Source organism: Solanum dulcamara, chromosome 12 (genome assembly GCF_947179165.1).
Source record: "Solanum dulcamara chromosome 12, daSolDulc1.2, whole genome shotgun sequence".
NCBI classification, from domain to species: domain Eukaryota; kingdom Viridiplantae; phylum Streptophyta; class Magnoliopsida; order Solanales; family Solanaceae; genus Solanum; species Solanum dulcamara.
Genome location: NC_077248.1, coordinates 60,288,116 through 60,300,193, shown reverse-complemented (window position 1 = coordinate 60,300,193; position 12,078 = coordinate 60,288,116). Strand labels below are relative to the sequence as shown.

Here is a 12,078-nt window from a genome sequence, read left to right as displayed (position 1 = left end):
AGAATGGTATATTTGAACCGAAAGTATAACATAAGGGGTATATATAGCTCGAAAATATAACGAAGAGTATATTTAAACTATTTTCAATAGTATAAGGACATATATATGACCCTTTTCCATTAATAATAAAAGAGTTATTCAAGTATAACTAAGTATCACGACAGTGATTAAACTATTTCTCGTACTTGCAGGTGTATCATAAAAATAAAATAAAAAGTCTTGCTTGTTTCATATAATATTGGGCAATTGTGATGCTTTAGTGTACCAATATTGTGTCTCCATTCAGTGAGCTTACTCATATTATTGATTCCAAACTCGAATAAAGGAGAATGGTTATAGTAGGATTAAAACCAGCCTTAAACATGATAATAAATTTAATTAAAAACACAAGATGATCGAGGATTCATATAGCTGATCCTAAGTACCGAGGCATAGCTATTTAATCTCGAGTGTACCAATCATTTATCATATTAGATGAATATGAAACAGATCAAAAATAAATTTTGAAACTGTAAAAGAATAGTGCAGAATTTATTTGATATAATAAACAGAAGCAACAAAAAAGGTATGGGCAGAATATAATTTAATATTCAACTACCTTAATATGTTGATACAATGTTTATAACTTTCAATATATTGGCAAGTAGAGTTCCCAGTAGGTAATAAAGTACCAAAGGCAGATAAATAAGATGCCTAAAGGCCTATGTAAACACAAGAAATAGTATACTAAAATTCTGAAAACTCACAGCACCCAACAACACAACTACGCGTTTTTCTTATCTTTTAATGGCCCTATGGGAATTTTACTCAAAACTTTGGCATCAAAGACGGCGTATTGTTTCTTGATCTCCTCCAATGCTTTCTCAACTAATGGATCCACTTTATCTTCATACTTCTCATAAAGAACAGGAACTGTATGGAGGAGTACGAATGCTGTTGCATTGAGAGGAAGATACAATCAGTATCAGTTTAGGACAGATAGGAAATACAAAAGGACCAAATGAACACCTTGAAAATTTGCACTTACATATGTAGAACAGTGTCAGAAAGTTGCAGCAATTGCCGACAACTGAGAGGAACCATAAACCAGCAACGACCTGATAAAGTGAGTAATTTATGTGAACAAAGATGATTCCGATGAATTAACAGATATAGAATATCATAGAGACATCACTGAATGGCATGTCACAAGCTCTTCTGGACCCTATTCAAGAAAACTAAAAATGTTTAGTGATTCGAGTACCTGATAGTCAGAAAGGAAGGTATCTTCAGCAGATAGGATAGTTCGGCCAACTTAATTAGGCATAGGTAATCCAAAAGTCAAAAGACAAAAGATAGAGCATTTGCAGAAAATATATAAGCTAATAAGCATCCAATTCATGTTTTTTTTAAACTGTAATTGTCTTTATTACCTAAAAGAAGAAAACCTATTCTCAGCTGAGCCAGTATCAGTCAAAGGAGACACATGACCTGAAATCTAATGAGGATGAACAAGAAAATTGCTACCGTTTTCTTTTTCAGTATGACTGATGGCAAAGGAGGAACAACAGAGTTTCAGGTAAACTTTCTACAAGGAATCACAGTAGCTGAGCAACTTACAGCAAGAAACTTCTTCAGATCTCTCCCAGTTGCGATTTCTCGCAACACGCTAAGAGCACGGTTAATTTCAATACTCAGAGCAGAAGCAATCTCAACGATCGGCTCCTCTGGAAGCTGAACTTCTGGGATGTGTGGACGTTTCCTGTCAAAAGAATGCATATAAAACTGTTTCCAACAAGTGGCTAAGCAAACTGCAGTATCAATCAATGCAAAAAACTAGAAGCTCACTTGTTAATAAAGGTTGTTGCATTGGACCACAAGAATAAGACAGCAAGGGTGAAGATCAACAAGTGACAGACTAGACCAACCAGGTAGTACTCGAGCAATTCAAAAAGAACCCATATTGCAGTTGCTCCACCAAGTACACTAGCAGATATCTTCTTGTTCCTCCACAAGAATAGATCAGCAGCTGCATTAAACCAGATATAATCAAATTGGGATTTCTCTTCTCAAAAATCCAACTCATAGCCCAGGGTGAATTTATAGCCATGACTATAGGGCACGTGAAACCATGGTCTCTCCGCAAAATTACGTTTTTTATGTATAGATTTTCTAAAAACTGGTCTGATATTAGTTGTTGGCATCCATGCACCATAAAGGCTAAATGATGCACTTGGTGAAAAGGTTAGTTGTTCACACAGAGAAACACGGATCACTTTATCCTTTCTAAAGTGGAGCAACCATGTTCACGAGATCCTAAATCCGCCTCTGCTCATAGCAAACCTTCATATAACTCTACCAACCCCATACACCAACCAAACATGAGTTTGCAATAGCCTAAAGCCCATTACTTATACTTCACTCTTACAAATAGATGCAAAGAAATTTAACCTCATCCGAGCCCTATAACACTCGAAAAGGACCCAGTATGACAGTTAAAAATAAGATCAAGAACTTGAATACAAACATAACATATATGCAACTAAAAGCATATTTGATCTCAACATTCCTTAAGATATTGTTTAGTAACTCACAAATTACTGTTTTCAGCTTCTAACAAACGCGATAGATAATAGACCCATCCCTCTTACCTTCTGCAACTTAAATGCTAAACTTAATTTACTACTACTCAACATTATAGTAAAGTCTACCACAAATGACACACATACATAATCAAAGTCTTGGCGCTAGATGCTTTACGAATACTTCAAAACCCTAAATCCTAAATCATTACTACTCCACAAGCAATCACATAAAGCAAACAAATGAATATACGAAATTGAAGCAGATAAAAAAGTAAAGTTCAAGTAGTGTACGTTTGCCTCCACCAAAAACATGGTGAAGCGGTTTTTCTCTCCCAAACAGACGCCAAATCCTGGCCTTAACCGGCGACGGCGACGCCTCAGGCGCGGTTGCAGGTTTCACCTCAGAATCGGAATCCGACGAGGAGGAGGAACGGTCGAAGTGAATCTTGTCAGCTATTTTCTCCATCAATGATTCTTCTTTGTGCTCAGCTTGCTCTGCCATTTTCGGTATGGATCGGAGCTCCGATTCGATTACTGGAAAATTGAAACAGTGAAGACTAAAGTGAGTTTATATATCTCGGAACCGGACATCCGAACCACTAGGCACGGGTCATATACCGAGCCTCAAGTAAAAGTAATAGTTCTGAAAAATTAATGTACTTTTTGTATTGTAGATTTAAATTTTGAAAATATTCACCGCCGGTGAGTAGGCATTTCGACATAAATTATATTTTTAAAAAATAATTAAAGTTGACATTGTAAAATTAGTTCAGACAGCAATAATAATAATAATAATATACTCATTGAAATCTCATAAGTATGATTTGGGAAACGTCATGATTTGAAGGTGTGTTACGAAATAAAAATTTGAGATGCGAGTTTCTGTCTTCCTGCAATCCACCATGGCGGAATTATTCCCTCTATGGCAGGCCCCCATGGCGGAGTGGGTGTCTCCATGGCGAGGCAATCGCGGATTTTAAGTGAGAAAAGTCCCAAAACAATTTCTAGTTTTGCTACTTTGTTTTTGAGAAACCAGAATCAACCTAGGGCTTGTTCTTTTCAGTTTTCCACCTACTTCTTCATCATAGGTAAGTTAATCATTCATCTAACTTGTAATTTGATTCTAGACCTTAGAATCTATGAAAATTCTTTTAGGGGAAGGTTTTGGCCTGTGGAAAAAGTCCTAGTTGGGGGAGATGATCATGGAAGTGGTCAAGAGTTAGAATTTTGATATAATTCGAGTATTGTAGGTCATTGCTCATTGATTCTTTGTATTTTTTATTTTTTTTTAGACCAAGAACGAGCCAAGAACTTGGAAAAAGGGAAATCTTCAGTTCGTTAGAGTTCTCAAGGCTTATTTCGAGATAGGTGATAGTTTATTTTTTTGTTTGTGTTATATGTGCTTGTTATTGCAGTAATAGTATAGCATGCATGTATGTGACAACAACCAACCTCTCGCAGCTCCTTAGGATTTTTGCGCATCTCCTCTTCACATGTTCAAATCATCTCAAACTCACTTCCCTCATTTTTTCTATCGCAAAGGCCACTCCTACCTTATTCTGAATATCTAGATGAGATGGCTGTGATTGACAAAGTAGAGGGAGGTGAGTCTTGTCTCCTTTCACTTTGTCGTACTCGGAGGTCCCGAGAGTACATGCTAGACGAAACGACAGTGGTTCTTCCTTCTTAATTCTATCGCTCCTTGTATACCACACATTCACCTCAACATGATCCTCATTTTCAGGACATAGTTTTTGTAACATGGGAGTTCTTGACTGGTTAGCACTCCGCTCCATACAACAAGTCTTTCTAACCACCACTTTATAAAACTTATATTTAAGACTCTGGATGTAAGCTTCTACTTCATCCATGTTGCACCAATATGATGTGTGATATCATTATCGATGTCTCTACTTTTTAGGATTAGAGACCCAAAATACTTGAAACTATCTCTGTTGGAGATAGTCTGTGTGTCAAGCCTCACTTCTACACCTGCCTCTTGCTTGCATCACTGAATTTGCAATCCAAATACTCCATCTTGGTCCTGCTTAACCTGAACTCTTTAGACTTCAGAGTTTGTCTTCACACCTCTAACGTAGCGTTAAATTGTTTGTGCGACTCATCAATTAATACTATGCCATCTACAAATAACATACACCAAGGCATCTCATCTTGAATGGACTGGATCAATTCATCCATCACCAAGACAAATAGGATCGAGCTAAGAGATGATCCTTGGTGTAACCCCCATTTCCACTAGAAAGTGCCTCGCGAGTCTCCTTCAGTTATTTTAACCCAAGTTTTAGCTCCATTATACATGTCCTTTATCACCCAAATATAAGCCACTAAGACACCTCTAGCCTCCATGTATCTCTAGAGGATTTTCCTCTGAACTTTGTCATATGACTTTTCAATGCCAATGAACATCATATGTAAATCTCTTTCTTCTTCTTTTTTTTGCGAATTTCTCCACCAATCTCCTCACAAGATAATGACTTTTGTAGTCGATTACTCCAGCATGAATTCAAATTGATTCTCGAAAATAGACACACTTCTCCCCACTCTCAACCCCATCACTCACTCTCAAACTTTCGTAGTATGAATTAGCAACTTAATGTCCTTGTAATTGTTATAACTTTGGATTATATCCTTGTTCTTCTACAACATAATTATTATACTCCACCTTCATTTTTTGGACCTTTTGACCATCTTAAAAATAACATTAAGCAAATCAGTTAATCACTTTATACCTTTTATGTAGGTGCTCTTTCAAATTTCTACCGGAATCTCACCTGATTCGATTGCTCTTCTCCATCTCATCCTAAAAATAACGTGCTTAACTTCCTCAACCTTAATATACCTATACACTGCTCAAAAATTCAATGTCTGTGAGGATGATCCAAATCACCCAACACACTGTTTCCATCCCCTTTTTTGTTCAAAAGTTTATCAAAGTCAACTTGGTGTCTTTGCTTGATGAGAGTCTCCTTCATCAATACCTTATCTTTCTCATCCTTGATACACTTCACTTGTTCTAGGTCTTAGGCCTTTCTCTCTCTTTCACCATTACGAGTCTGTATAGTTTATTATCTTCACATTTGCCCCTAATCCCAACATACAGTCTTGTGTTCATACCAAAAGTCTTTTACTGGATTTCTAATTAAACTAGGCGATTCATCAGTTTCTTGGAAATCTAAGAAACAAATTACCATCTCAAGGACCTTTGCAGAGGCAGAATACAAGAGTTTAGCATCTACAATCTTAGAGCTGACTTGGTTACTTGGCTCATTGGAAAAATTAAAAGTCAAAATTTCACCAGTTGACATTTTTAGTGACAGTAAATCAGCTATACATATAGCTATCAATTCATTCTTTCATGAAAGAACAAAATATATTGAATTGACCGTCATTTCATAAGAGAAAAAAATTAAACAAGAAAAAGTAAAGGAACCGACAAAAGTTCAACATCAATATCTACTTCCAAGTTAGGCACAATCAATATCTTTCAAAATATATACCTAACTTGACGGAAAATGTTAAAATTAATTAACTATTTTTAAAGTTAATTATTAAGGATATATTAGTGTTTTCCACAGTTTCATTAGTTAGTTAAGTATGATATTAGATTGTTGAGTTAGTTAGTGTTCAATTAATTAGTTAGTTAACTAATTTTATGAACTAATCTCTATATAAGGAGTTCCTTCTACAAATTCTAACTATTTTTCAATACACATCTTTCTGATCTCTTTCTTCTAACTCTAATTATCTTTATTCTTTCATTCTTCAAGATAGATTATCAATGGTGATCTAGTTCAGTTCACTCAATTTTATCTAATTACTATTATAAACAAGAAGCTACAAACAACATGCACATTTATGACATACAACATGCATACTTGTACGTATGTCAAGGATAATTAAATATATATATAAGTTTTAATGTCAATAATTTTGTAAACTAACTAGTTGTAAAGTTATCAATTAAAAAAGGACGTGTATGTGTCTAATTTTTTCACTCATCACTTGCCTTCAAGAGAGTGTGCACACACTCTATGCCACGTCAGTTTTTGGGAGTGTATTTATTCTATTTTAAAATAGTGTAGGAGGGTAATAAAACCCCTTTTTATGAGTTAATGTGTGTTGCTGAAATTTCGATCATAGTTCAAAAGTACTTATCCATTATTCCAAAATAAAATCAGAAAATAAATTGTTGAGAATGCATTTATTAAGTTAAAACCAGAATTCTAGCTTGTTGAATTTCTCAATTGGTAGATATTTTTTTCAAAATCTTTTTTAGCGTCATCTCCACCAACCCACCCAACCTTAAACTCAAATCAAAAGATTTTAAATTGATAATATATAGTTATTGACTGAGACTCGTTGACTATTTTCTATTCTGATCTTGACATATAACTCTCAATCTAATGATTAGAAATTGAAGATTTCTAAGGCACTAAGGTCTACCTTATTGTTTCAATTCTACTTAATAATTACCCTCACCATTTATTTTTACTTACAATCAAATGCTAACTCAGAAGATGAATATATTACTATAAAATTGAAAGTATCAATAAATATAAATCAAACAAAAGTGTAGCATACTTCAATGCATGATTGATGGTTTTGACCCTATATATTTTGAGGTTGCTAATTCGATTTTGGCAACACAAAAATATAGTGACCAAGTCAAACACAAGACCCCTTGGTTGCAAAGAAGCAAAGGATAAGAGTTGGACCAATGCATCAAATCAACTTTTGTGTTTAATGGTGTACAATTAAATATGTTATCCTTATTTAGGTATATACATGTATGTTATATACATAAGTTTTGTAGAAGCATTTCTCATAAATCAAACTGTATGAAATTTGATCAACATTTCAAAATGTATTTTTAATCATATTAATATGAAAAAAATTACAATTTATATTAATAGTTTTTAAAGATTTAAATTCAAAATATTAAATTAATTATCTTACTTTAACTTCAAAAATAAGTTCCATTGACTTTCGTAAAATAAAATATGACAAATAAAAGTAACGTGTAGGTAAAATGTGAATGATATGTTCCACTTTATCGGCACTTGAAATAATTTTCCTTTTTCATATGATTATAGTTTTTAGAATTAACAATTTCTTATGAGGTACAATTAAATGCAATCACTTGCCGTTACTTTTCAATTTTTTATTGAGATTTTCCGCGTCAAAGTTATTAATTAATCATCAACTTTTAGGTTATATCGTTATCTTAATTAATTACATCTGATTACATAAAACAATTTTTTAAATCACACGTAAAAGGTAGAGCATTTCTTGACTTATTTCTTAACTGGCTATAAATCTGAACGTGGCTTCGGCTCCACAAGCCAAATCACTCCTAAATCGTAATTACAGTCCGTTTTTACATGTATGACTGAGGTGCAAATTTACATGAGAAGATTTAAACATACATGACTAAATTTAACCAATTTTTACATGCACATGAGTTAAAAATGTTTGAACTTTTGCTTTTGGAAGTCATACTAATCATCAAGCAAAAATATATATATGATGTTCGGCCTTCACAAGGTCACACTTTTCAGACACAAATGTCTGAAATTATCAATTTTCAGAAGGGACTATCTAATCTTTTACCCCAAACAAATAAACTTGCTAAATATATATATATATATATATATATATATATATATATATAATGGATGTCAGTTAAATAGCGACACCAAAAAGGGGTAATTGTGCACTTTGCCATCTAATATCTTTGTTCTTTATTTGCAGATTGTCAACTTCGTGTGTCAGTTTCATATCATAGACTTGGGGTAGCTCAAGAGTGATGTTAATATAAATATTTCTTTATGCCTATAAAATTTTAAGTTCCCAAAAATTTTAATATAATCTTATAAAAAAAATTGATTTTCCACCCGGTGTCCGAAGCTCATGAGTCCCGACTAAATTCGGATCGCGCACTACAAAACTCATTTAGGGGTGACACTCCCAACAAAAAAAATTCATTCACAAGGCTCAAACCCGAGACCTCTGGTTAAGGATGAAACAATTTCATCATTGCACCACAACCCATATTAGTGTAAATTTTATAATTTTATTTTTACTTGAAACAATATTGTAGATTTTAAAAACAAAAAGGTACTATATAAGAAAACAAAGAAATTAAAAATATCTACTTTTTTTATCAAAAATATTTTAGAACTTTGAATTAAGAAATTCAAATTTTCCTATTAATACATAAAGTTCTTACAATAACATTCAAGGTAATGTATTGAAAATAAATGACTAACATCTTATTAACTAGAATTAGCTCTTACTATTATAAATAATAATATTAGTATGTTCTTACAACAACATTCAAGGTACAAAATGTATTTATTACTATATAGCCTTATCGGCTTTAACACCTCTAATCATAGTGTGAAGTTTATGGTGAGGGAGGAGAGAACACTTATTTTGATGAGGTGATTTATGGTCAAATGTTTCATATGCAGCTCTACATCGTACGAGAAGGATGTGCGCTTCTTGATCCACAAGAAGAAAATGTAATCTATTTGTCCAATCATCGAGGTGGGATTGCCTAAAAGGTAACATTGAGTTGCAACTTGATTATGAGGCAGAATAATATGAAGATTATGAAGAGGTTGAGCAATATGAGATTACGAAGAGACTTGACTGAAAGAAACTTATACCATCAAACAAATTCAAGAATCAGGTTCTTGAACTAGTAACACGAAAGTGAAAGTAAAGATAAACACAAAATTTATTGTGGAAAAGTTTCTTGCTCAAGAAAAGAAAAACCACAACCTACACTCGTAAGATTTTCACCAAACTTCACTAATTTTTCAAAAAGCAATTTTAGATTACAACTCAATAATCAAGGAATTAACTCAAATCCTTAAACTCTAACGATTAACTATAATCGCAACTCAAACTCTCCAAGAAGTCAAATCCACTTCTTGTTACAAGCCTCACTTTCTACCTTAGAAAATTATAACTCAATAATATTCCTAAGTAAAGTTCAAACACATGAATTAACTTTCAGAAAGAAAACTCAACTCTAGTTCTTCTTTCTTCATTTTCTCTTGAACTGCTCCTTTGCCTCTTGCTTGACAGAAAACTCTCGATCAGATTTTCCAAGAAGCCGCTACAATTAATGCCGTAGCTTTCCTTTTATAGTGTGTAAACATAAACCTTATTGAGTCCTATTTGGAAAACTATTTGTCCACCTAATTTTTTTCTTTTTATGAGTCCTCATTATAAGAGTTCTTATTATATCACTTTCCTTATTTGTTGTTGTTGACTTTTTATTTCCTTTTTGTTGTAGCCCTTGTTTTAATCTTTATGTCCTGTAACGTATATGAACCTGGTTCACCTTTGACATTATCAAAACCCAGAACATTGGTGGGTCATCAATTTTCTCCTTTTTGATGATGACAAATTAACAACTCCATCTTTATGCAACCAGTATCTGTTCTCAGTCCAAACAATAACAACACACACTCTTCCCCCTTTTGACATCTCAAAAAGAAAATAAGTAAGACGACAACATGACATGGACAAACATAAGATCAAGGTCAGAAGGGACCAACAGTCCAAGACTAAAATAGACCAAAGAAAAATATCTAATCTACGGATATTAGCCAACCAAAAATATTCCATAACAAGGATAAACATATGGCAACTAGTTTGTCTGAACAAGACAGTAAAACACACATACGTCACAACATATACAATATGTCTAAAAAAAGAATTAGTTATTTAAGCACCCTGCATAGTCAGAACAAAAATAAACTAAGGAACTAGGAAGGACACTAAGAGGAGGGAGGCTTGGTTGGTGAAGAAGTCAGAGCAGAAGTGGAGGGGAATGGGGAGATGAGTTGGAGAAACCTATCCATACGAGTATTATTATCCAATTGTTGCTGAATCATCTTCTCCTTCAAGGCAACCACCTCAGCATGTGACCCCACCAGGTCCCTCCTTAAGGAATCATTATCCGCCTTCAAACCAGCATTCTGATCCTTCACCAGATTGAGTTCAACCATTAGCTAGCCAACTAGACCACAACCCGAGGAGTAGGTGCGCGAGGCTTATGCACTGCAGGCAGGCAATCACACTCAGCCAGAGTATTTTGATCAATCATATCCTTTTTAGTTATCACCCTCTCATTTTGCAAAGGTACACCAAACATAGCGAAGACCAAGGTAAGAAGATTTCCAAATGCCAACTGATGAGGACCAGGTTTAGGATCAGACACCCTTTCCATATGGCGAATAATCATAACATGGCAGTTGATTGATTCCTCTTGATCAAGGGCATGAGAAATGCCCATATCTTAGAAAGTAGCCTTATACCTACGTTCACCCCTTGGAACCACACCCTTGTGAACAACTTTATAAATAAACTTATGGAAAGTCTGCATTTCCCCTTGAGTACCTTCCTGGGGCGATTTTTAACACGTCCCTGTGTGAATTTGGTAGTAAGCAGACAACCTTCATCCTTTTTCCAAACATACTTAGACAGGCCAGTGGTGGGAACCTTCAGAATTTCACCTAAGCGAATGTGATCAAACACAAGCTCCACTCCTTTTACTATAGAAGTAACAACATTACCCTCAAGGACAGTGAGATTGGTATAAAATTCAACCACCTCAGTTTCATGGATCACTAGGGTAGTATCCAGAAATTGGTGTGCCCAATCCTGAACAATCAATTTGTGGAGCAATCTCTGAACAAAGGAAAACTCCTTAACCTCTGGGTTGATAACCCTCCTACGTAGAAAGTTGTGGGTTTTTTTCTACCAATTGGGGATCTTCCCCCTTTGAGGCAAAATACAAACCTTTTCTATAGCCAAGAATTTAGCAAGATTTTTATTTATCTTAGTGGGGGTGGGGGCAGTGTCAGAGAGTACAGAATCATCGGCATCGTCAGTACTAGATCCAAGATGAACTAGTAAGGAGAAGGGTTCAAGTAGAGACTTACCCTTAGTCTGAGCACTCTTTTGACTAGATTGGGCAGCCTGTGATTCTACTGCCATCCTTTTACTATGCGTGAATGGAGTGTGTGGGCCAACTTGCTTGACTACAATATGCTTTCTGGGTCATTTAGGGGGATTTTGGTGAAGGTGGGAAATAAGAATGTCAGTACTGGAGAACAAGGGTTCTTGGGCGAAGGGTAGAGACGAAGAAGAGGTGTTAGAGCTTGGAGACATAGGGGGAGGATAGTGGTAGAGTTTGGTGACAAGTAGGGAAATAGGGATAGTTGGAGAAGGTAAGGACAGAGGAGAAGGTAAGGGGTAGAGTACGAAATTAAGGAGGATGGAAGAGGTATAGTGATGGCCGGGGAGTCTGATAGGGTAGAGGGTGCTGCCGACAGAGTTTGATAAGGAGAGCCTTAGGGAGACAACCCTAGATGGGGGCGATGATATAGGTATGTCAGGGGAGGGTTTCCCTAGATTACCTCCATTGGTGATGAAGGTGCTGTAGGCGAGGTGGGAGAGATTCCCCTTGAGATAC

At 35.1% G+C, this 12,078-nt stretch overlaps 1 protein-coding gene across 1 annotated transcript; it reads right to left on the bottom strand.

The window, feature by feature from the left end:
- Positions 1–568: 568 nt before the first annotated feature.
- LOC129877477 (reticulon-like protein B1) lies at positions 569–3,140 on the bottom strand. The gene is made up of 5 exons (XM_055952987.1): positions 2,856–3,140; positions 1,828–2,008; positions 1,600–1,741; positions 1,028–1,097; positions 569–933 (listed from the first exon to the last, which is right to left on the bottom strand). The coding sequence occupies exons 1-5, from the start codon at positions 3,064–3,066 to the stop codon at positions 764–766; spliced, it is 774 nt and encodes a 257-aa protein (XP_055808962.1). The 5' UTR covers positions 3,067–3,140; the 3' UTR covers positions 569–763.
- Between the last annotated feature and the right edge of the window lie 8,938 nt (positions 3,141–12,078).